Source organism: Microtus ochrogaster, chromosome 2, assembly GCF_000317375.1.
Source record: "Microtus ochrogaster isolate Prairie Vole_2 chromosome 2, MicOch1.0, whole genome shotgun sequence".
Taxonomy (NCBI): Eukaryota; Metazoa; Chordata; class Mammalia; order Rodentia; family Cricetidae; genus Microtus; species Microtus ochrogaster.
In genome coordinates, this window is record NC_022010.1 from 69,665,961 (window position 1) to 69,690,006 (window position 24,046).

Consider the following 24,046-nt stretch of genomic DNA (forward strand, 5'->3'; position numbering starts at 1 on the left):
TACTTTTTAGTTTTAAATATGTATTAAATATTTTAATATTTATTTTTTAGTATGCACAACTTTAAAAAAAACAGCATAATTTAGATAACTTGCATTTAATATAATTATTTTACCTGACATCATAAAAGTGAAAAGTCTTACCTAGAGCATTTCTGCTTCAGAATAGGTCTTGAAGGAGCCTTTTCTTTTACGATCTTGTGTTCAAACTTTAAATAAAACAAAGACAACACAACTTTTCTCACAGTGTCATGATGTAAAGCCCCGAAGCACAAGGAGCAAGAGTCTCAGAAGCACACGGCCAAGCTCAACTGACAGCAGCTCTGGTCTCCCACCCCACAACCGCCCCAAAAGCTCGAGTGAGTAATACCCAAAAGGAACCAGAGACACTTTCTAAGAAGAAGTTTTAAAAAATTATAACCAAGGAGAAAAGCTAATATATTATAAATGTTATTACAACCCCTCAATGCTGTTACTCCCAGATTGCTAAATTCAAAATAATCTAAGGTACTCCCGTCTGCTCCCCCAAAGGTCACATCCTCACCAATACCCAAAAGTTTAAGAGAAAAAAAAAATTAACAAAGAGCAAAAACAACAGAACTGAAAAGTAAACCCACCCTCCCTGTATCAGTGATGAAGAACACCTCACTGCAATGCACACTGCAACCCCTGCACACTACATAACTCCACACATTGTATCAGCTTATGAAGTCTTTTCTTTGTTACTTACTTCACATTTAACTTGACCACCACTGCTAAAGATGATAATCTTGGAAATGATTCCCTCACAGTCAGGCGTGAGACAAATTCCTTGTAGAAAATCCTTTTGATTTAAAAGAGAAAGGTGATATCCACAGTGGATAAACCAAGATACATGCAGTGTCACAACCCCAGGACAGTGTGCACCTTCTTCAGCAAGTCCTAACAACCCTTCTGAGTATGGTCAAAGCAAGGTGCGCTCACATGACATGAGCCATGGTTAAGCAGTAGCTTGGTCCTTTCACGGACTGGCCACTGCCTTTCCCTTCTGACACAGGAACACGTCCCAGGAAAGGCCACTCTTCAACGTGCTTTCAGAAACAGAGGAGGCACACAGACCAGAGCTGCCACCCCTCAGCCTGATCAACAACTGGAAACTTTAAAGCACTTAATCCAGAGACAGAGTTGTCAGTGAGCTGTAAGGGAGCACTACAAGGAGCCAGGCAACCAGAGAACATACGACGGTCAGGAAGAGAGCGGGAGAGACCCCATGGCAAGTTCTGCCTCAGCTCTCTCTCCAGGTGTATTACAATGTGCTTCTACCTAACCTGACTAACTCCTACTGCTAAGTTATGACACAACCCCTCTTCTCCAAAAGAAAACAGTTCCTTTGGCTAATTCCATACAGACCATAAGTATATTTTATGGATGCAAATTAGAGTGTAATATTATCGCTTCTTTCAGAATGTTCTTGATAATTAGAAGGCCCACCCTGAAGAGAAATAACATATATTTTAAGTTGGTTTCTTAAATTTTGGTAGAAAGTAATGTTTTGAGACTTTGAATGTTCATCAATACTTTCTGGTGACTAACTGGACAGTCTCTGGAGAATAATACTGCAGAGCATAACTTAAGATATAGACATTAAAACCAAACCTTAAAACGTTTACTTTTGCTAATAATGATGAAAATGCTAAACTTAAGTAATTGCCCATACAGTCACAAAACATGAACACACTGCTTTCCTGCCTTGTTATTACCATGTATAAAGCATTATAATTCTGTCTATCGAGCCCAGGAAGAAATATGCATTTGGTAAAAACTTTTTAAAATCAATGTCCAGAGTGGGGGAAAAAGATCAATGCACAAGCACAATGCAAAAATCTAACTCATGCCTTACCTTGTCAATTTTGTCATTAAAAGTTGTTGTTTTTAACTTTTTCCAGCAGTTCATGTGAAATTCTACCTTACAGTACTGACAACAGCTGATTCGTATAAAACCCTGGAGTAAAACAAAAAAACAACAAAAAATATACTTTTAGGGCTGGAGAGATGGCTGGGCTGGAGAGATGGCTCAGCGGTTAGGAGCATTGCCTGCTCTTCCAGAGGTCCTGAGTTCAATTCCCAACAACCACATGGTGGCTCACAACCATCTGTAATGGGGTCTGGTGCCCTCTTCTGGCATGCAGGCATACACACACAGACGGAATAGTGTATACATAATAAATAAATATTTAAAAATATATATATACTTTTAAAACACATCTGTACCAACACATGCATGATAGCATACCGTGAGATAGAGATCTTATATTCACCCTAGCTAGGAATACTACTTCCCTATGGAGAGATATTCTACAGCACTGGAGAACTTGGCATCTTCACTTCTACAGCAGGAAGATGCACTATCCTTCTGATACAGCAAGTGCTGGAGAAACATTTCTTCTGACCTACTAACTAGAGGCAGCAGGACAGTGGGCAGCTACTATCTTCTAAAGTAAACCTTTAGCTTCAACATTCAGTGACAGATTTGCCCTAAATTAGGTCTCTAACGAATAATTCAGACATCAATGGCCTTTAAATTCTCATATTAAAATTTTATACATATTTAAAATGCAACAAGTCAGAGGAAATAATCATTTTATTTCCTATGTTTCAGAGAACAAAATGGAGCCAGTTAGTCCACTTTTTCAGGTTACCAGCCCTTTACTTTGGTTACAACCAGTCATTTACTTTGGTTACTCTGGGTTTCTATGTAATAAAACAAAAATATAAAAAACTCTAGGGGAATGGGAAGGAAGAAGACATAAAATTGCGCTCAGGCCATAGAACCTATGAGTCTCTACTCATTGAATCTTTTATGGATTAATTCTGAGGAAGTTTTATAAAACAGCAAGTTTATTACTGACCTTAAAGTCCGGATCAGTCAGGTAAATCTGAATTTTGGAATAGCCACGGCACTGCTGATAGCAGCAAACAGCATCAGGCACAGGGGGAAACTTGCATTCTTCAACAAACTTCTCCAGCATTGTCTAAAACAAAATGTATGAAAAGTGATAAACACTGCCACAACCACTAATATCAACAAAAATGCTGGAGAGTTCAAGAATTTCTGCTATCATATATGGTCTGCCTAAGAACAACCTACAAATGCTTAAGTTTTTTCTTTAAGAAAAAGTCAATATAAGATTGCAGGAATAATTATTGTGGGTGGGATGAAACACAACAGGGGACCAGGCTTTGTTAGACCATTTGTTAATAGAGAAGTTGTTTGGGCCTATGGCAAGGCAGATTATAGCCAGGCTAGAAGAGATATAGAGAGGGCGTAGGCAGAGTCAGGGGAAACACCATGTAGCTGCTGAAAGAAACAGACGCCCACCGGAACCTTACTGGTAAGCCACAACATCGTTGCAACACACAGAGTAATAGAGATGGGTTAATTTAAGATGTAAGGGCTAGCTAAAAATACACTCGAGACACTGGCCAAGCAGTGTTGCAATCAATATAGTTTCTGTGGGATTATTCAGGTCTGGGCGAGCAGGAAATGAATGAACAGTCTGCTACTACAAAATATCTTTACAATGTCAGTCACCATCTAAACTTTATACTGCTGTAACCGTCAAAGCTCATTTTACAATGTACAGTTCTTAGAAACCTTATTCAAAAATTAAGAGGACTCAGAAGCTAGAGAGAACCTTATGACGACCCTGTGAATACTCTTTCCCGAACTCTGTGCTCCATGGAACATAACAACAATATAAAGAAGTCTAGGGGAATGGGGAGGAAGGGACATCTAGAATCCACACTTCTACCTGGCCCTCTGAACTCCTCTGAACTGTACTTATTCACCCTGAAGGATTTAGTCCACCGCTACAGGAGCCCCCAGAAGATCGTGCAAGGCTCTTGTGCTGGCTCTTGTGCCTCTACCTCAGCCTTGTACCAAGATAGAGAAACTTAACAAGCTTTGTTCTGTTCTAACTTATGCGCAAGACAATTCACGTAAGAGTACAATACTACATTCGAATTTCTCTGTGTGACAGATTCTTGAGCCATTTCCCCCCTTTCGTCTAATATATATATATATATATATATATATATATATATATATATTTATATATATATATTTTTTTTTTCTTTTTCGAGACAGAGTTTCTCTGTAGCTTTGGGGCCTGTCCTGAAACTCTCTCTGTAGACCAGGCTGGCCCCCAACTCACAGAAATCCGCCTGCCTCTGCCTCCAGAGTGCTGGGATTAAAGGTGTGCGCCACCACTGCCTGGCCCTTCAGTCTATTTTTATAAAAAATTTTAAATCTGTCTCTGTTTTTATGCTATGTGCATGTGTGTATATGTACCATGTGTGTGCCTGGTGCCCAGAGTTTAGACAAGACTATTAGATCCCTGGAACTGGAGTTAAGGGTGGCTGTGAACATCATCTGGGGCTAGGAACTGGACTTGAGCCCTCCAAAATCAACTAGGCTCTTAGCCAATGGGCATGGCTCCAGACACAATGCTTCAGGCGCTTACGGACTGTGCTGGTGTGAACACCACACAAACTTCTGCAGAGAGCATGCTTTCCTTTCTCTGTACACACTGAGGCATACGACTGCTAAATCATGCAGTATCTTGTATTTGACTATCTGAGGAACTGTCAGGCTATTTTTACAGAACTATAGCATTCTTTTCCTGTACCCTGCTACAGCGGAGTGGAAGCAACCTGGCATGTCACTGGTTTTCATTTGCATTTCCCTGGTATTGATACTGTGCTAATTGGCCACTTTTGTATTTTCTTGGTGAAATATCTATTAAAGTCCGGTCTTCTTTTTAATTATTCATCTTTTTTATGGACTTTTAAAAGTTAAGTGTGATTTTTAAGATTCACCAAAATCAAGTTCTAAGTTTATACGAGAATTCATACATAAAGCCCTAGCTCACAAAATTCACATGTGGTTTAGTCTTTTTGGATCCAGGAATGAATCTTTATAGCCTTAGAAATGACATTGATTTCCTGTTTTCTGAGCCAAGTACAATATCAATAACTACAGTGTATTTATTAATAACTACAGTGTAGCAATAACCACAGCGTATCAATAACTACAGTGTATCAGTAACTACAGTGTAGCAATAACCACAGCGTATCAATAGCTACAGTATGTTAATAACTACAGTGTATCAGTAACTACAGTGTAGCAATAACCACAGAGTATCAATAACTACAGTGTAGCAATGACTACCATAGCGCTAATAAAGTACCAATGCCATACTGATACCTAGGTAAAAAAGTATCACATATTCTATAAATTCCTTGCTGCTTAATCTTCTGCTCATCACTTCACCTCTTCAACTCCACCTTCCCCAGTGTAAAACAGGAATGGTCATGATCCCCATCATCAGGACTGCTTTAGAGACAACCAACAATCAACAGAAGGTGTGAGTCTAGCGCACAGGTGGTCTATCTGCCTTCAGAGCTGTGGGCAGAGCACGGTCACTACGTCCTCTATAACAATGGGCTCCTGCAGCAGAACAAATAAATTTACCTTGATTTTTTCTGGCTTAGATTCTTCAATAATCACATTGCTTGTGGGCCAAGTTAGAACTCCAGGAAGACGATAAACCAAAGTCTTTGCTTTTTCAAAGTGATTAAGAGCTTCAAGAAATCTAAAGCCAGAATTGGGAAGAGAAAACATTAGAGATGTGATGTAATTTTATTCCACAGGAAATCTCACCAAGATCTCAAACCTAGCAGAGACCACATATGATAATTCAACAGACATAAATATTCAACGTAATATATTTTCTTTTTAAAACTTACAACACTGCTGCTACTTCCTGCTGCAGTAATGTAAACAAAGTGCATCTCTGTCCCAGAATCCCTCACACACCTGACCCCGGCCAGACAGTAACTAGAAACTAAAACAACTTTCCATTCTCTGAAAAACCCACAAAGAATTTGTGGGCACATGCTAAGATAGAGATCAAGAATATCATAAAATTTCCTCTAAAAAGTAAAAGATTTAAGGTGAATTAAGTGTTATGAATAATATTCAATTATCAAGAGTTATTTTTTTCTATTAAAAAACCTAGAATACCCACCACTCTGACAGCAAGGATCTCAACAGTCTTAAATACTCTACTCCTGTTCCCTCAGGACTACAGCCAGTTTAGGGAGACAAGACTGAAAGACAGGAACTGTGGAGAGAACAGCTGCATGCGAGACTCAGGAGCAAGTGTTCCCACGACAGAGAGCAGGCTCCTGTGCTCAACCTGCAGTCTCTGCAGCTGTTCCTTCTCTCACTCCCTATGTGCTTTGAGGCTACCAGCTCCTTAAGTTAATAACATCCATAATATCATGCTGCACTTAGATAGCAAACAGATCCAGGATCTGGAGAGACACCCGAGCCAAGCATGTGTCACTACCATATGGGGGCGAGAATGAAAATGGCCCCCTTAGGCTCAGAGGGAGTAGCACTACTCCAGGGAGGTATGGCATTGTTGAAGGAAGTGTCACTGGGGGTGGGCTCTGAGGTCTCTGATGCTCAGGCCATACCCAGTATGGCATTCTCTTTCTGCCACTTGTAGATCCGGATACAGAACTCTCAGCTCCTGCCGGCATGTCATCATGTTCCCACCATGACAATAACCGACTTAACCTCTTACCTATAAGCTGGCCCCAATTAAATGTTCTCCTTTTTAAGAGTTGCCGTGGTTAAGGCATCTCTTTGTAGCAATAGAAACCAAAACAAAGATAACCATGAAGACCCAAGTTCAGGATCCCAGCACCCACCTAAATGTGCAGTGCAGCAGCACACGTCCCTAACAGCAGTGCTGGGGGGAGGATGGGAGTGCAGAGAAAGGCGGAAGCTGGGGCTCACTGCTCAGCCCAGATTTGCTCACACAGCAAGCTCCAGTTCAGTGACAGACTCTCTCAAAAACTCCAGTGCAAGGGCTGGAGAGATGAGTGGCTCAGAGGATAAAGGCGTGTAACACCTGGACCCCGTGTAAATGTGGAGGAATGTCCTCTGAGGTGCACAAGGTGTTGTAACACACGGACTGTGCACATACACACAGTAACAACCAATTAAAGAAATATGCTGGAACTGGGTAAGGTGACACACGCTTTAAACTCCAGCACTGGGGACGCAGTGATTTCAAAGCTTGCCTGGTTTACACAGCAAGCTCCATGCCAGCTGGGGCAATACACTGAGACCTTAAACAAAATGTAAAAAACGAGCCAGGCAGCAGTGGCACATGCCTTTAATCCCAGCACTCAGGAGGCAGAGGCAGGTTGATCTCTGTGAGTTCAAGGCCAGCCTGGTCTACAAGAGCCAGTTCCAGGACAGGCTCCAAAGCTACAGAAAAACCCTGTCTTGAAAAAACCAACCAAACAAAAAAACAAAACCAAACTGAACAAAAAAATAGGGCTGGAGAGATAACTTAGTAGCTAAGGACATTTAATGCTCTTGCAGAGAACCAGAAATTGGTTACCAGCATCCATGTGGCAGCTAAAAGCCCAATGTAACTCCAGGGGCAGAGGATCAGGCGCTGCATGCATGCGGTGCACAGAATTACTACAGGGAAAACACTCATACACATAAAACAAAAACAGGTAAATATCCAGCCAAGTGTGGTGGCACACATGTTTAAAACACAGCACTCGAGAAGCAGAGGCAGACTGTTCTCTTTGACTATAGGCCAGCCAAAATTATATAGGGAGACCGTATTTCAAACCAACAACAGAAAAGTAATAGTAATAATAATAATGAGGTATAATGATAAAAATAGAGAAGATACCCATAATCAATCTCTAGCTTACATGTGTATACACATATACTCACCAAAAAAACACAACACTTCTGTCCCGCAAACCTCCAAGTATGCACACATATGCTCACCTAAAAACCCCTCAATCCCCCAAAAATCCCTTCTATAAATGAATTAACCATGACAAAGACCGTCAGCCTGCGGTTCACCACTGCTTCCACTAACCTGTTTTTCTTCAGATACACTTTTCCTATTCCACAGTAGGCCAAGCAGTCAAGGCCCTCATTGGGGTAGTGCTCAATGATCCTTCTGAATTGGTTTTCTGCTTCAGACAGCTCCTTTAAGAGAAGCGAGAACCATCACTTACAAGAGAGAAATGCTTAGACTATCTCAAAGCTGATTCTTGTCTAATGCTTAAAAAAGCCACCTGCGTCAAAAGTTCTTATAAAATTTTACCTTTTATATTTCGTTTTCTTATAAATTACATAAATTTCTGATCAACATGGTACCCATGGAAATGCAGAGTAACATCAGAAGTAATCCTGAAGGAAACAGACTACCAGTCGAAAGACATCTAGGGAAATGCACAGGCCAGCTTTCACTACAAACAGGTACAAACTCGTGGTTTAAAACTCACTTGGGCACACCCCTTGGAAGAACTGCCCCATCCAATGACACTGCCATGACACTTTATGCAATGGGAAAAGCACTTGTGCACACTGCGCCATGGTGAACACAACAGAACTGGAGTGCCTTCTTATTGTTCTCAACAGGGATCTCTGTGCTTTAGATAACTCTATTTTTGAAAAACCAACAAACACATTTGTAGTTGAGAGAAACAACAGCAAGTATTTGTGACTGAAGAGAGTCGGGATAAATGGGGCTTGGCACACCAAGAATGCACACAAGGGAAGCTGCACGCATGCTTCACAAGGAGCAAAGGGACAAGTGTGTGAAGTCAAAATGATCAAGACACATTGCACACATGCATTAGATTCTAAAGAACTAAAATTATGACATCTAACTTTTTGAAAAGAAAAAAGAGGAATACTAGTCTGGTGAAATTTTTTTGAATGTGTAAGTTTTACTCTACCTTTCTCTTTTAAATTAGTTTCACTATTTTTATAGTCAATCAGAGGCAAAAAAAACCACCCCTATGTCTTCCATTTTGATAAAGCAAAACATGATATTTTACCATGATACAGTTAAAATTACAAAGTCTTGTCTCCAACTAGAAAATGTAACCAGACAGACATTCACAGAAGATAATCCAGCTGTCACATCAAAAAAAAAAAAAAAAGAACAAGACCTCAGATACACGAACCCTTGGAAGTGAAAAGTGGTAATTTAAGCTTGCATATAATGGGAAGCTTAGAACCAAGTTGGCAGGAAGGGCGAATTACATGGGCTTGTTACATCTGAGGTCTCTAAGTAAGCATCCCAGGGAAGCACAGAAGGCATAAGAGCCATGAGATCTCAGGAAGTCACAGTTGAACCTTACATGCAGCTATGGGAAGCCCAACTCAAGCAGCAATCCAACAGATGACTCACCATCTAGACCTAAGGATATCAGCAAGGCCATTCTCATGCTTAATTTTTCTAAGAAGATATCTCACTCCTACATTAGCACGGCCTATATAACCTCCCCATATATGATGGTAATATGATGTGATCTATGGATGGTATGGGTACTTTTACTATTACAGACTGCATACTTAGACACTCACAAATAATATAATGCCCTGCTGTTTACACAACTATACATAACTACAGAATCACAATGATGCCCTTTCCCTGGACATTATGGTTTTGAAATCTACCTATCTTGATAATGCTAAATTTTCCTAGCAATTGCCAAGTACAGTCTTTTTCTACTAGGAATATAAACAATATTTTCTTTTCTTTTTTGGAGATAAGATCTTGGTCCAGGCAGGTCTCAAAATTGTGCCTCTCCTGGTTTTTGCCTGTGCTGGAATTAGCTACCACCCTGCCTAGCTACCCCCTCCTCCCCCCCGCCTTAAGCTTTCCTATAAAACAAAGCACTCACAACGTTCAGAAGCAAGACGGAGTGCCAAGTCTGGGGTCAAACCAGGCAGATGGTAAGACCCTGGCTAATGCCCGACCACCAAAAACAAAGTTAAACCCAGTATTTCAGTTCTTCAAGAAAGGAATGAGTTAAACAGAAAAACATTTTTAAAATAGTGTCCACAGTCAATGTCACATTTCGGTTATCTCTGCTAAAAGCTTACCTCGGGCCGTCCTATTCCAAGGAGGGAAATAGCAAGTCCATAGACTACCAGTACATAATTAATCATGGCCAGGTTCAATTGCTGTCAACAAAAATGCATCAGTTAATAATCTGAACACAACCTTGTCCATGCTGCATTAGAGTAACTTCTAGCTACAACAAGCATATGACACCTTACCGACAGAACAAATGAGTCAGAAACACATTGGCAGAATAAGCGGCCCTGTTTCTGTAACCTCTTCCCAACAGACTGTCTCAGAGTGCCATGAGGCACAACTCACTATGGATTAGAAAGGCTGCATTCAAGAATTCCTTGTTTTTTACTGCTGAGTAATACTCTAATATGTATATATTCCATACTTTCTTCATCCATTCTTCCATTGAAGGGCATCTAGGTTGTTTCCAGGTTCTGGCTATTACAAACAATGCTGCTATGAACATAGTTGAGCATATACTTTTGTTGTATGATAGGTAGGTTGATCCCGAATTTCCTGAGGAACCGCCACACTGCTTTCCAGAGTGGTTGCACAAGTTTGCATTCCCACCAGCAATGGATGAGTGTACCCCTTTCTCCACAACCTCTCCAGCAAAGGCTATCATTGGTGTTTTTCATTTTAGCCATTCTGACAGGTGTAAGATGGTATCTTAAAGTTGTCTTGATTTGCATTTCCCTGATCGCTAAGGAAGTTGAGCATGACAATGAGGACTACTGAGAACTCAAGAACAATGGCAATGGGTTTTTGATCCTACTGCACATACTGGCTTTGGGGGAGCCTAGGCAGTTTGGATGCTCAACTTACTAAACCTGGATGGAGGTGGGCGGTCCTTGGACTTCCCACAGGTCAGGGAACCCTGATTGCTCTTCAAGCTGATGAGGGAGAGGGACTTGATGGGGGAGGGGGAGGGAAATGGGAGGCGGTGGCGGGGAGGAGGCAGAAATCCTTAATTAAATAGATAAATTTAAAAAAATAAAAATAAAAGGCTGCATTCTTTTGCATGTAACAGGGCCTAGAGACAGACTGAGGTACCTGCCCTTAAAACCTTGCTTAAGAATGGAAGGAGTCAAAACCCTTAACCTGACGGGCAGTGCTCCTAACAGTCATGAACAATGGTCTAGGAAGGAGAGTCACGTGGATCTCACACTAACTGGGAGCACTACCCGCTTCCCACACCGGGAGGAGTCACCTACTACAGAAAGTAAACCCAGGTCCTCTTCTAAACCCATCTGAGGAGCACTACTACAGCTATCAGAGCTGCAGTCCATCGAACTCACCCTGATTTTCTGAGGATCCAAACCATTTAGCAGCTCTGTAAAGGCCTGGGCTGCGCTTCGGCAGCGATGCTCCAACAAGGCTGTGTACCCATCCTGAATTAAGCTTCTCAGCATTTTCATGATGTTAGCAAAATCCTGGGGAAAAAAAAAACAGTAGTCCAACTCTGTATCTTGTTAGTCTAAAATTTAAGACAGTAAGTTGATCAGAAATGAAGATTTTCAACAAGTTAATTACAATTTCTTTCGTGTGGGTGAGTGCACCTGCCAGGATACACACGGAAGTCAGAGGGCAGCTTGAGGGAGTCATTCCCCACCCACTGAGCTACCCCACTGCCGTGATAAAGAACCTGTCATAATGACAGGCAAACATCCCACTACATCTCAGCAATACATAGACAGGCGTCACTGTCCGTGACAAGTGGCTCATTTTAGTGGGTCTTCTTTACTTTCCAGAGCCAGAAGAGTATTTTCAAGTTTTAATAACATGCTAAGACTGAGCCAGCTCCTCAACAGGTGAGTCTTGTAGCTGGGACTAAAATAATTAGCACACATTAGAACATGCAATCTATGTACTGAACACTCTCGGAGTTTTAACAACTGCCACCCTACCCTGAAACAAATGCTATTTCAGGTTCTAACTGCTCTCACGGTCAACATGAACACACATCCAAACACAACTAGTAGGATGCACGTCAGTAAGTCAGATGCAAGAAAAGACAAAGGGAAAACTAAAATTAAAAGTACCAGTACTCTTATGCCTTTTACTCGGATGATATGTATAGGTTATCATTTAAATTTATATTTTAATTGCAAAGCAATAGGTTCCACAGAGTGTAGGGGTAAGGTCACAGTAAACCAGACACATAAAAACCAGTCAGCGTGAGAGAAGACAAGTTTTCTGTGTGCAACGTTACAAACATCCAGAAGATCTTATCCCCTAGGGGAAGACTTGGTGACCTCTACCCAATAAACCAAGTCTAAGAAAATCTCCTCTCAAAATATACAAGGAAAAGAGGGGTCTTTTGTATAAACTTGGTTTGTTACAGTATTTAAGATACAGTGTAAAACTGTATTTACTTTTAAGGTATGGCCTTAACAGTACAAAACATGATGTTCTCCCCAAAATATTGATTACTGCTTTGTAAGAATTGATCTAATTTTAATTGCTTTGTTACTTGAGAAAACAGATCAAAAGAACAAGACAATTTTGTTGGAAATTATTTCCCTCAATACAGGGAACGTGGATTCTCTGGACTGGACGCTCCCAATGAGCAGGCTGAACCTTACCACAGACCCAATTTTCTCATCATAGGGATGGGCTCTAATACAAGCGTTTTGAATGAGCAAACTGGGCTCTCAGTAACTATAGTGTATGTTTAAATGATTTTCGCATCTTCAAAAGCTATTTCTGCTTCAATTCCTCCATGTGTTTTAGACTCAGTAAAATCAACACACAGCTAAAATCTGTTAGATTCTAAACAATTAAACATTTGTTTTAGTCACTTATAAGATTTGTTACACAGATATAAAATAACAGAATTTTTAATGGCCCAGATATTTAGAAAAAATATCCTCAGCCATATTAATATGCCATTTCATCACTGTATAACATAAAAGAATTTTTATATGAAGTTTCCTTTGTTTATATAGAACAGTCATCTGATTCACATTAAATCATTCAAGAAAGGTCGGCTCTGATGATTTTACAGCAGGAAAATGAACTGCAAGCAATTCAATTATATTACATACTTGAAAAACATTTGAAGTTAGCATTATTAGACTTTTCTACAGGAAAAGTCTTCTCTATTACCTGGTGTATGGCTCTGGAAGATTTTGAAAACTGTTTCTCCAAAAGGCTTTTCAAATCTAGTGGTAAAGTCACTTGTGAATTAGAACTGAAGGAGAGAAAAGAAAAACATGTACTGTACAACACTGTCAAAACAAAGCAGTTCTACATAAAGAAAAAAATATATTTACTGATACTCATTTCAAATATGACCCAAATTCTTGAACAGAAGTATTACCAACATGCTGATTCCACCCAAATTGTAACTATAAAACCAATGTGGTCACCATTAAAACCCTGTAAAATTAGAGAAGAAACAAACCTGGGCTTTTCTGATTCATTGTTTCGTGATTTTTGTTTTCCTTTATGTTTTGGAGGCTGACCTGCAAACATAAAAGTATTTGTTCCTGAAACCGCACATAAAACCTACAAGACTATGCATGAAACATAAAAGTGCATGCTAACTGGACTACAAACATAAAAAAACAGCAACAAAAGACATGTCAAGTGGAGTAAGGAAGCCAAAGAAGCAGCAGTGTCTGTGACTGCAGCTTCACATCCTCAGAACAGCTAATGATGGTGCAAGGGCTGGAGAATACGCTAACATTCTGACAGCTACTGTCTGAGCCTCTGCAGACAGTCCCTGCTCTCAGGCAGCTTACACCTGGGCTGGAAGAGACATAAGCCACTTTGGCAACAAACCATTACCAAAGACAAAACAAAACAAAACACCGAGATGCCACTGACATATTAATTCCATAGTCAGTAATTGCTCTCTAATTACAGAAGGAAGATTAGTCACTTTAGTGAGAATATTTCGAAAAAGATATTTGGTTTTGAAGGATAAGCAGATATGGGAACTCAAGATCAGAAGTCATTTCAGAAATACTGAGTAAATACGTTATCCAAGAGATCCGCGAGGGTGGAAGGACAGATGGGCTACGAAGGCAGGTATTAGGGGGTCACTGCAGACCCCCAGCCCTGTCTTCATTCCACTGGCAGGAGAAGGAGCCAGGGAAGTGCACCTTCAAAGCTGTGCTAGAGAGCTGTGTGTGATGGACGGCCAGGGAGACAGTCACTATGAAGAGACCAGAGCCCTGATGGCCTCAAACATAAGAGCTCCTGAAAGCAGAATTCTGCTTTGATGTTTTTAATGCTCAGATTTATTTATTTTTATTGTATGTGTATGTGTGACCTGCCTGCATGTGTGTGCACCACGTGTGCCTGGTGGCAGTCATAAGAGGGTGCTGTAGCTCCTAGAGCTGGAGCTACCAATGGTTATGAACTTGACTTCTGCTGTGCGGCACAAAGCTACTGAACTAATTCCAGGACCTCAAGTTTTCTGCCAGAAGAGAAATGCTTGACGAATGGACAAGATTTAAATTATTTACATGTTCTACTCAATAGTAACTTGTTAAAAACCTTTAAAACACTATCCTTAAGGGCATTTCACATGCTGCTAGGCTACACTAGGTAAGATGGCCTGAATTTCCAAGTGTTGCAAGTTACGGCTGGGAACTCCTAGCACTGGACATGTGAAAATGGAGACCTAGAGAAGACGGAACTGCAGGCAGAAAAGGCAAAAATAGCTGACAGAAGCCAAAGCACTGAAGAGAACAACCAGCCAACAAGGAAGAAAGTCACAGTGTCTCATCTCTCCAACCCTGAGAGGAGCACTATGAACAAAAGTAAGACAGAAGGAACTGTGCTGTGAGGTAACCTTCATTCAACCACCAAGATTCGGCGGTAAAAAGTAGAAGTCTACAGATCCACTTCAGGAAGAGTTTCATCAAACTGTAATACAGAAGGAGATCCAGAAATTCATGGCGCATGCGTACTCACATCATCCATGGACAAGCACACGCAGTTAGCCCGTAACTAAACTAAGACACAGCATCAGAGGTGAAAGTACAGGTGTGGCCAGATGCCCTGCTCTGTGCAGCCAAGTGCTGGAGCCTTCAGGGGAGTGATGAGGCTGTGGATGATGTCACCACTTTCTACCTTCCACCTCGTGGGCACACAACAAGAACACAGCCTTCTATGAGCCATGAAGAGCTTCAGCAGATACTCACCTGCTAGGAACAGGACAGTGGATTTCTCAGCCTACAGAAACAAACTACCCAGTTTGCAGAATTTGTTAAACTACTACAAATGAAAAAACATCTTTTCTCAATAGGGTAAAATCACCCCTAAACAGAGATGTTCTGATACGAGGACAACAAACGGTACTTTTTATATATAAAAGTCAGACCCAAGTCAGGTGGTGGCACACGTCTGTAATCCCAGCACTCAGGAGGCAGAGCCAGGCAATCTTTCTGAGTACGAGGTCACCCTGGTCTACGTACAGAGTTCTAGGGCAGCCTGAGCTACCAAAAGAGAAAGAGGGGGTGTGTGTAAGCCTGGTGTGGTGGATCAGTCCTGTAATCCTAGCATCCTGGCGTGTGAAAGGGTGAGGCCAACCTTGCCTACAGACTGAGACCCTGTGGTGTTAAATTGTATGAGGGAGGCCGACTACGGAAAACATCCCTATAAAAGATTCCTGTTGTTAGAGGAGATACTGGAGAAAACTCTCAATAGTGAGAAACAACAGCCTAAAGGAAAGTAAGGGAAGACAAGGAAGAGCAATGTGTTTTATTTATCTTTATATTACTGCTATTGGATTTATAAAATTAAATGTATTAGAATTTTGAAAAGTCAGAATTTATTTGAAATATATTCAGTGACCTCTTTTCATCTGTTAACGTGTTTGTGCTCCTGTGTGTGGAGGCCAGCAGTTCATTCTTGGTGTCTTTCTCAATCATACTGCACCATTTTCTGGGACAGGGTCTCTCACGGAACCTGGACCTTATGGACTCAGCTAAGCTGCTGGCCAGGGATCTGAAGAAACCTTCCTGTCTCTGCCTCCCAGAGGTATTACAGGAAGGTGCCGCCACTCCTGACCTCAGGTGTTGGGATCAAATTCAGGGCCTCATGCTTGTACAACCATCACTTTCCCAACTGTGACAGTTACCCTACGGTGTCACCCTGACTGGATCTGAAGTCAACTAGCAGACAAGTTATTAGATACACTTGTAAAAGATGTTCTTGATCAGTGAGAAGACCCACCCTAAATGTGGGCAGTGTGCGTACACACGTGTACACACACACACACACACACACACACACACACACACACACACACACACGGAGAAAGAGATCAAGTTGGTTTCCTGTCATACTGGCAACTTCCTCTTTTTGCTGTTGTGCCCACCGCTGCTAATGCTGCTATGTCCACCAACATTAGAAGGCAGCTTCTTTGGCCACCCAAGGTCCATGGAAGGCCAGTGGCTTCCAGGAATCCTTAGGCCTTCAGCGTAGACTGGGACTGCTGAGGCTTTCAGCCATGCTGGCTGAATGGCTACTGTGTTCCTAGCCTCTCCAGCGTAAAGACAGACACTGGATTATCCAGACCACATCATGTAACTCGATATAACATTAATCTTTTGGCATATATTCATTCCATTCCATTCTGGCCCTTTAGAGAACCCTGTATATCAAGTGAGCTATCTTCCTAGACCGCAATGTTATCTTTTCTTTTATAAACGTTTATTTCATGTATGAGTGTTCTGCCTGCACGTTATGTATGTGGACCCTCCGATACAGATTTATTTCATGTATAGGAGTGTTCTGCCTGCATGTATGCATGTGCACTATCTGAGTACCTAGTGCCTGACCAAGGTCAGAAAAAGGTGTCCGCGACCCTGGAACTGAAATTACTAATGGGTGTTAGGAACCAAATCTGAGTCCTCAACAAGCACCGAGTTCTTAACTGCTGAGTCTTCTCTCAGTCCCCTCAAGGCTTCCTGGAAACAAAGTGCTACGGTTCCGTTCCACCATGTTCCCCGTGGGGGCAGACTGGGCATGCTGAGAAGTGGGGCCCAAGGAAAGGCCTTTATGTCATGTCTTCTAGAGACGGATTGTCTTCAGCCTTGTCCTCTGTCTCACTGCATCCTGGTCTGGGACATGAGCAGTGTGTCTTTATACATACTCTGGCCATCGTGTCACCTACAGCTTCAGCAGAGCCAACACAGGCAGCATGCTTTGTGACCTTTGAGAATCTTGAGTCAAAGCAACCTCTCCGTCACCTCAGCTACCCTCGCCAGGGCTGTCACCACAGTGAAGAAGAGGTGACTGAAAGTGCCATCACCACGTCTCAGCATTCAATGTCACGGAAAGACGACCACGGGAAGTACAAGAGCACGACCGTGTGACGCTTGCACAGACTTTCAGGCATAGAGGTTTGGGTGGGGACAATGAGTCTACTCACTTGGAGGTGGCAGAAATTCAGGTTGACAGTCACAATCGTCTCCCTTCAAAGCCTCATCTGCCACCTGCCCGTGAAAATAAAACTAGTGAGATTTTAAAACACAGCCAAAGTGTCAGCAATCATATAAGAAACAGAATTTAAACTAGAATATGATAGGATTCACTCAGGCACCTAAAATACACAACTAGTTATGAACCTAAAAGTATAAATAAGCAAACATCATGATAACTAGAACTGAGAAATCAAGCTAAATGACAATTCTTGAAGGACAATCCTCTGATGCTGTGTGATGCCTGATGTATAAACTGTTGAACAATGTCTGTTTGCTTCTCTAACTGAATGACATTTTCTATATTATCCATAAAATGACTCTATGGGATTTGCAAAAATTTTCTTCTCTGCTTATCATCCACCTAACAACCCCCTTATTCCCTTCCTCAAATATGGATGCAAAATATAAAGATGAATTCATCTTTTCATATACTGTGAGTCTGAGGAAATCTCAGACATACATCCAAGACATCTGACAGAGTCAGGCTAGAGGTCTTTTGGTGTCTGCCGAAAACACTAGACTAAGACACCAGCTCAATACAGCACTGAGTTCAGGGCTGGGATAATGGCTGTCAGGGACAACAAAACTGACAGATAGACCTGGGCAAAGTTTCCCCCTAGGAGCCCCAAGAGCCCCTGGGTGGTGAGCTGGCAGAGCATCAAGTCACCAAATACACTGCACACAAGGGAACACCTAAACCACTGTGAAGAAAGAGCAGGAGACTCAGCTCTAGGCTCTACTGTCACTCGTTCCCAAGAGACTGCCTGAGAAACAGAAATGGTGGGCATACAAAAAAACTAAGTGGTAAAACAGTATTTGGAAAATTATTTTTAAGACACAACTGCGATTTCAAGGTAAATCATGTGACATTTAAACATCATCTTTACGTAGCTGTATGTGATGGCTAGGTTGCCTGATGTGATAGAATCATTTTCTTGGTATCAATACAGAGGACATCAAAACATTGCCCACCAAGCCATCATTGTGAAAAGTGAGGCTACTAGTACCTGAAACAGTCATGGGGTTTCAGCTAAGCTTACCTTCTGATTCTGATCGCCACCACTTGCCATCCTGTACTTAGCTTTTCTGAAAGCTCTCTCTGTTTCCACAAAGTTAAGAGATGTTCTAAAAGCAGGTGCTGAAGAGTTTCTAGGTAAGTAAGCCCTGGGGGGACAAACAACAACGAACCATCGCGTCAGTCCTAACACTGACACACATCAGAAGGGGTTCTTCAGACAAGCTGCAGGATCACAGCCTCGTTTTTCAAAAGCAAAGTACGTCATTCTGAAAAGATCTCTACTGCTAGGACAGGCTTTACACACAGCAATAGTAGTTCCAACCTGAACTGGAGCTCAAACTAAGACTAAGTCAAGACAAGTGGTTCTGGGTCTGATAGCAACAAAGTAACTAAATCTTCCTGTTTTAACAGTTTTGATACCCAATACATATAAACAAGTCTTAGAGAAAGTTTGACCTATTTTAGTTTTTACTACATTTCTTAGTATTTTTAAATTTTCATACAGTATATATTTTGACCATATTCTTTCCCCTCCCCAATCTATTTAACTGCCAATGATCAATTGTAGACCCCTGGCTATGGTTTCTTTACCCATAACCACACTCAGTCTATCTGTTGCCTTTGAAAGACACTGAGAAGTGACAGGCACAGACTTCATCCCAACGCTCCTTGGCCAGGACCTGCATGGCCACAGGGGGCCCCATATAAGCCAGCAACCTTAAGATCTCATTTTAATCTTTCCCACAGGTGTAGGCTAGCTATACTCAAAACGTCCAGAAAAAGAGCAGACCAATGAACTCCCAAAGTCACCTGTTTAGGACAGAATTACAAATGTATGTGCACGCACACACACCCACACATACCCCTAACATACAAAACAAGCTTCTCTTCTGTCCCTCATCAAAAGGTGACACTACAGGACTGAGTATGTAGCTCAGCGACAGAGCACCTGCCAAACATGTGCAGGGCCTGAGTCTGACTCAGCACCACATAGAGAAGCTGCTGAGAGCTCTTAAACTGGCAAACAGTGGGTCTTCAATTCACGGAAGACCTGGTATTAACTCACCTGCTTTCATAAAAAGCTCTAAGTGGATTCTTAATTGATGTCCGACCTATAAAAGCCAACCACACACACAGTAATCAATAAACTGGCAGCACAGACTTTAAAAAAATATTTTCATATTTAAGGTGATAGTTGAAAACATTAAAGTATGAAAGCCGAAAAGTAAATCCTGGCACTTTTACAATTCTCTATGCTTTCCATTTCAAGGTGTTAACAAACTACACGACCTCATAAGATATCCCATCATATAGAGCACTAATGAGATGCCAGCAACACACATATTTGAACCAGGTAGTGCCTGTCTTCAAGGAGCTCACAATCTTACAGTCGCATTATGCAGGATGATAACAGGTACTTGATAAACAGAGCTGTTCACTCAGCTATACAGACACTAAACATCCCCACCCCCCTAAAAAAAACAACAACAGAAGGAAGATCTACATGCTGGAAGTGGAACACAGGAATATTAAGTATCAGAGAAAGAAAAATGAGTAAGGAAAGAAAACGGGCAGAAATGGATAACTGTGAGGACTTGAAATTCCTCATCTGCACAGCCAATTTCCAAGAGACAGATAGATAGGTAATGATAGATGATACGCATGCTACATGATTAGTTGCAAAGTTGGTTAAAAAAAAAAAATCAAGCAATACTAAAGGGCCCTTTCTTAGTAAATTATTTAAAAAAAAATCTTTCTAAAACGTTATCAGAAAGTGTAAGAAGGGGTATTTTTCTACAGAACAAATAAAAACTTGATTACTGTGTTTCAAATAAACAAACCACTTTCAATCACCTGGCTGAACATAGCACGATCGATCATACTCTATACAGACATCAACAGTACTCGAGAGACTTCACCAAGAGAGCATAACAGAAGTACAAACCATCTGAGAATCGGTACGGTCCTCCATTAATCCAAGAAATCCATTTTCAAACTTTTAAAGGGAATTCGACTGTAACCAAAAGAATCTTAGGTGAAATACCTTGCAGGTCTTCTATCTGTTTTTGTAACTTTACATGCTGCTGAATTAGATCCTTGATTCCCTCAGGGTCATTTTTACACAGTTTTTGAGCTTTTATGTTTGCTTGCAGGGCCCAGTCATATTCCCCCAGCATAGAAAGAGCATCACAATAACGATAATGACCCTGTTCCAAAAAGATAAATTTAATTTTTTTCTGAAAAAATATGCTTCAGGTTAAAGAAGAGAGATAAGGAAAAATATTTTGGTTGATGGATTACTTTAGGCCTATCAATGAAAAGTAAATTAGAATACTACCATCCCAGAAACTAAAGTGACGAATGAACTAAGAGAAAAGTTACAAATAAGCATGTAATGTTTAATAAATTAACCTAAAAATCACTATTTTAAAGTTTTTGAACCCCTCAGAAAATAATTTAACTTTTGTTATAGTTTACTTTTAAGAAACAAAATATTTTAGCTAAGTACAGAACAGACTATGTCATTAGCTATAAGTAAACAAGTTAATTTTTCAAAATATTTGAATGCAGTAAATATCTCAGCCATGACCCCCCCCCAACTGTGAAAGCCAAGAGCTCCTGGAGTTGGGAGGACCCACCAGTATGAATGCTATTTTCCAACACTTCCAAGAGCACAGAGACAAGAGAGAATTGCAGCTGGGCCAGCTCTCAGCACTTCATCTGCGTGTGTCTTATCTCTAAACAGTTTCCAGATGCAAGAGAAATCTGAAAGCCACAGGCTTTATGTACTCTTAATTCCAGTGTTAAGGACTTTGGATCCTTTCTGGCTCAGAACATTAACTTTTGACTCTAGAAAGCTAATAGAACTAAGGCCCTTCCTGAGCTACTCATGCACCAAACTGAGATTTTTTAGGAACAAATCTCCTAGGAGACGACTTAGCAGCAGAGGTTGGAATCTGTAGCATTTCACACAAACAAAACCAGAGAACCTGATTAACGACACCTGGTCCAGATCTCCTTATTTATAATTTATCTTACAGAACACTCTTTTTAACAAGAATCCAAATGAAAACAGTCCCAAAAAAGTGGGTTTTTTTTTTATTTTTTTTAAAACCACATCAGTTTGCATTAATAGAAGTCTGTGTGTATGCGGACTCTGTGCTGTGTTCTTGGGACCTGTCTGTGAGTTCTAAGGAAGTTTAGCCAGACTGTCTAGTCCCAGATCAAAGATACTGACTCACAAGGTACCTTGTTCAACACTGCTTGTCCCTAAGGGTGGGCACTCTACTTCCTGAGAGCTGAGATCCCTCAGACACATAAGGTCAAAATCCTACCTCTAGACACTGATCCGCGTCAGAGTTTACACAGGTGCTCTAAACGAGGAAAACACAGCTAGCCTGAAGTGATAGCCATAACTAAACCTTCAGAGAATATTTCCACCATTCCCTGCCACCTCCACTATTCCTACCTTCTATCAGGTCCTTTTCCAGCACTCCTAAAAAATTCAGTCCAACTTCCAATGACTTACAAGGGTTTTCTCAGATCTCTTTGCTGAAGTTGTTTAAGATTAAAATTATGTCTTTCCTGAAACCAATTACCAAAGTCATGTTCTCCCTCTGATACTCTGGTTACTTATACCATCAAGAAGAAATCCTCCAGTGCTGGCCTATCTCCCATTCCTTCGACTAGAGGCCATCATTTCTAACCCTTCACCCTGACAACATAGCTGAGCGAAAGCATGGGTGTGAAGCAGGGAACTAGACAGTGTCCAGGACGCTGCGATGGATCTACAGGTAGGCAGGCGCCTAACCCAATCTGGACTCCCTTCGGGTGTCCCTCATATTAACCACATAGCTAAGTGAGGGTTCTTCTTCCCTGGACTGCAGCTGTGCATCTGAAGGTTCTCACTGCACGGTAAAAGTCTGTAAAATCAAGGCGCCTAGACTCTAGTTATACATTCAGCTAAGATGGAATGACAAGGGACAAAAACAAAAGAAATTGTGGCTTACAAAAACAAAAAACAAAACAAAATCTTGACTGTGGGCAAGAGAACACAATGATCCAAGAGAGATGAAGAGCTGCAAGGCTAAAGACTGCTCCTTTCTGAAGAGAGTGCCTACACTTCAGTGCAGGAAGAATGCAGGAGGGGATGGACTGGAAGGAACTGGAAGAACAGAACAGCTTGAGGCTGATAAGGCAGGCATCTAGAGAGAGAATTCCAGAAGGTCTTCCTTGGGACTACATACACAGGGAGCATTAAGTACTCAGAAAACTTTTGACTCAGTGAGGAAAAAAAATGAAGTTTTATTTTAATACTCTTAATAAATCTACAAGAGATCTTTGGAAAGCTAATATGAACTGAGTTTTAGTACTAAGACTTCTATTCCTCAATTGTTTTACAAACATTTATGAAATACTTGCCAAATGCAAGTTTTGGTGATCAACAAAGCCTCTATTTCAAGCAGAAGACTCACTATGCCAACAGCAAGACACTGAGCACCATGTACACGAGCCCCAATCTATCTGGACAGCTCACCGTGGGGCGTGTGTGCACACACAGGTGCGCACATGTGGAAACAAGCAGACAATTCAGGAGTCAGTTACAGCCTTCAACAAAAGGAACTCAAGTTGTCAGGCTTGCATGGCGAATGCCTTGACCTCATGGCCACCTCAGCTGCCCTAAAACCCCAGCTAAAATAATTTTATGATTTATGAAAACAGAGACTAATCTGTTAACACACACAGAGAACTAAGCTTTAATAGGTTATATATGTTTCAGATTCTCTTTTATTTACTAAAACTACAGTCATGACTAAAATCTCCTTGGTAACTTGCTAATTTTTTTCCCTTTCCTTCCCAGAAGCAAAGATTAGCAGAGTAAGTGTTCTCCTAAACTGTGCTATGTTTGCTTTTATTGATTCTTTTTATTTAATACTGTCTTTAAAATCCATAAATGTTAATAAGCTAACCGACTTATTTCTAACACAATTTAGTATCCGATAGTTTATGAACTAAGCCAGCAACAGCACATGCCTGCTTGTCACTGGTCAGTTTCTGCGCTCTCGAGGTTTCTACTGCTCTCACCCTAACATGTCTACTGCTGCTCTACGACTTAATTCTAGGGTCAAGACAGCTTGGATTCTAGAGCATTATCGCAGAACCTTTGCCTTAGAATGCTACTTAACTGGACACACAGTATGTTTAAAAAAATAGTAAATGCCAAGAAGGGGAGAAAGGAGGAAGAGACTAGAAAATACCTAGAAGGGTCAAGGTTGGCATTCTTATGTGATTAGGAAACACTAAGTGAAGAACGGCCAGTAGTGAAATAGGAAGCTAATGCTCAAGGAAAGCATTCAAGATAGAAGACACAGGAAAGTGAAATGGGGTCCTGCATATCTGAGGGAAAATCAGGAGGCCAAAAGGTAGACAGAGTGAGTCAGAGAAAGAATAGCCAGACTGGGGTGGGAAAGGGCAGGTGCTCAAGATGTGAATGCATCAGGAAAACCAAAGCAACAACTCTGGTTTTGGACCAAGTGAAAACATGACATATCTACTTTCCCAATGGACAAGAATGCTGTTAGGACCGGCCTTCTAGCAGAGACCAGTGACCTCTACTACTCAGGAGAAAG

General features: G+C 41.2%; 1 protein-coding gene across 3 annotated transcripts in view; it reads right to left on the bottom strand.

Moving 5' to 3' along the window:
- Positions 1 to 24,046, bottom strand: part of Ttc3 (tetratricopeptide repeat domain 3) — a 101,880-nt gene that overhangs the window by 43,541 nt on the left and 34,293 nt on the right. For 2 of the 3 annotated variants that reach the window (XM_013352631.2, XM_026786485.1), the window contains exons 12-25: positions 20,461 to 20,623; positions 19,483 to 19,528; positions 18,439 to 18,562; positions 17,347 to 17,410; positions 13,363 to 13,423; positions 13,065 to 13,149; positions 11,255 to 11,389; positions 9,983 to 10,063; positions 7,959 to 8,071; positions 5,510 to 5,630; positions 2,886 to 3,008; positions 1,877 to 1,978; positions 728 to 820; positions 142 to 206 (exon numbers count right to left, since the gene is read on the bottom strand). In XM_013352631.2, coding sequence (XP_013208085.2) covers positions 142 to 206; positions 728 to 820; positions 1,877 to 1,978; positions 2,886 to 3,008; positions 5,510 to 5,630; positions 7,959 to 8,071; positions 9,983 to 10,063; positions 11,255 to 11,389; positions 13,065 to 13,149; positions 13,363 to 13,423; positions 17,347 to 17,410; positions 18,439 to 18,562; positions 19,483 to 19,528; positions 20,461 to 20,623 — 1,376 coding nt within the window. The remainder of the gene's footprint in view (positions 1 to 141; positions 207 to 727; positions 821 to 1,876; positions 1,979 to 2,885; positions 3,009 to 5,509; positions 5,631 to 7,958; positions 8,072 to 9,982; positions 10,064 to 11,254; positions 11,390 to 13,064; positions 13,150 to 13,362; positions 13,424 to 17,346; positions 17,411 to 18,438; positions 18,563 to 19,482; positions 19,529 to 20,460; positions 20,624 to 24,046) is intronic. The other variant, XM_013352630.2, reaches the window with a different exon arrangement.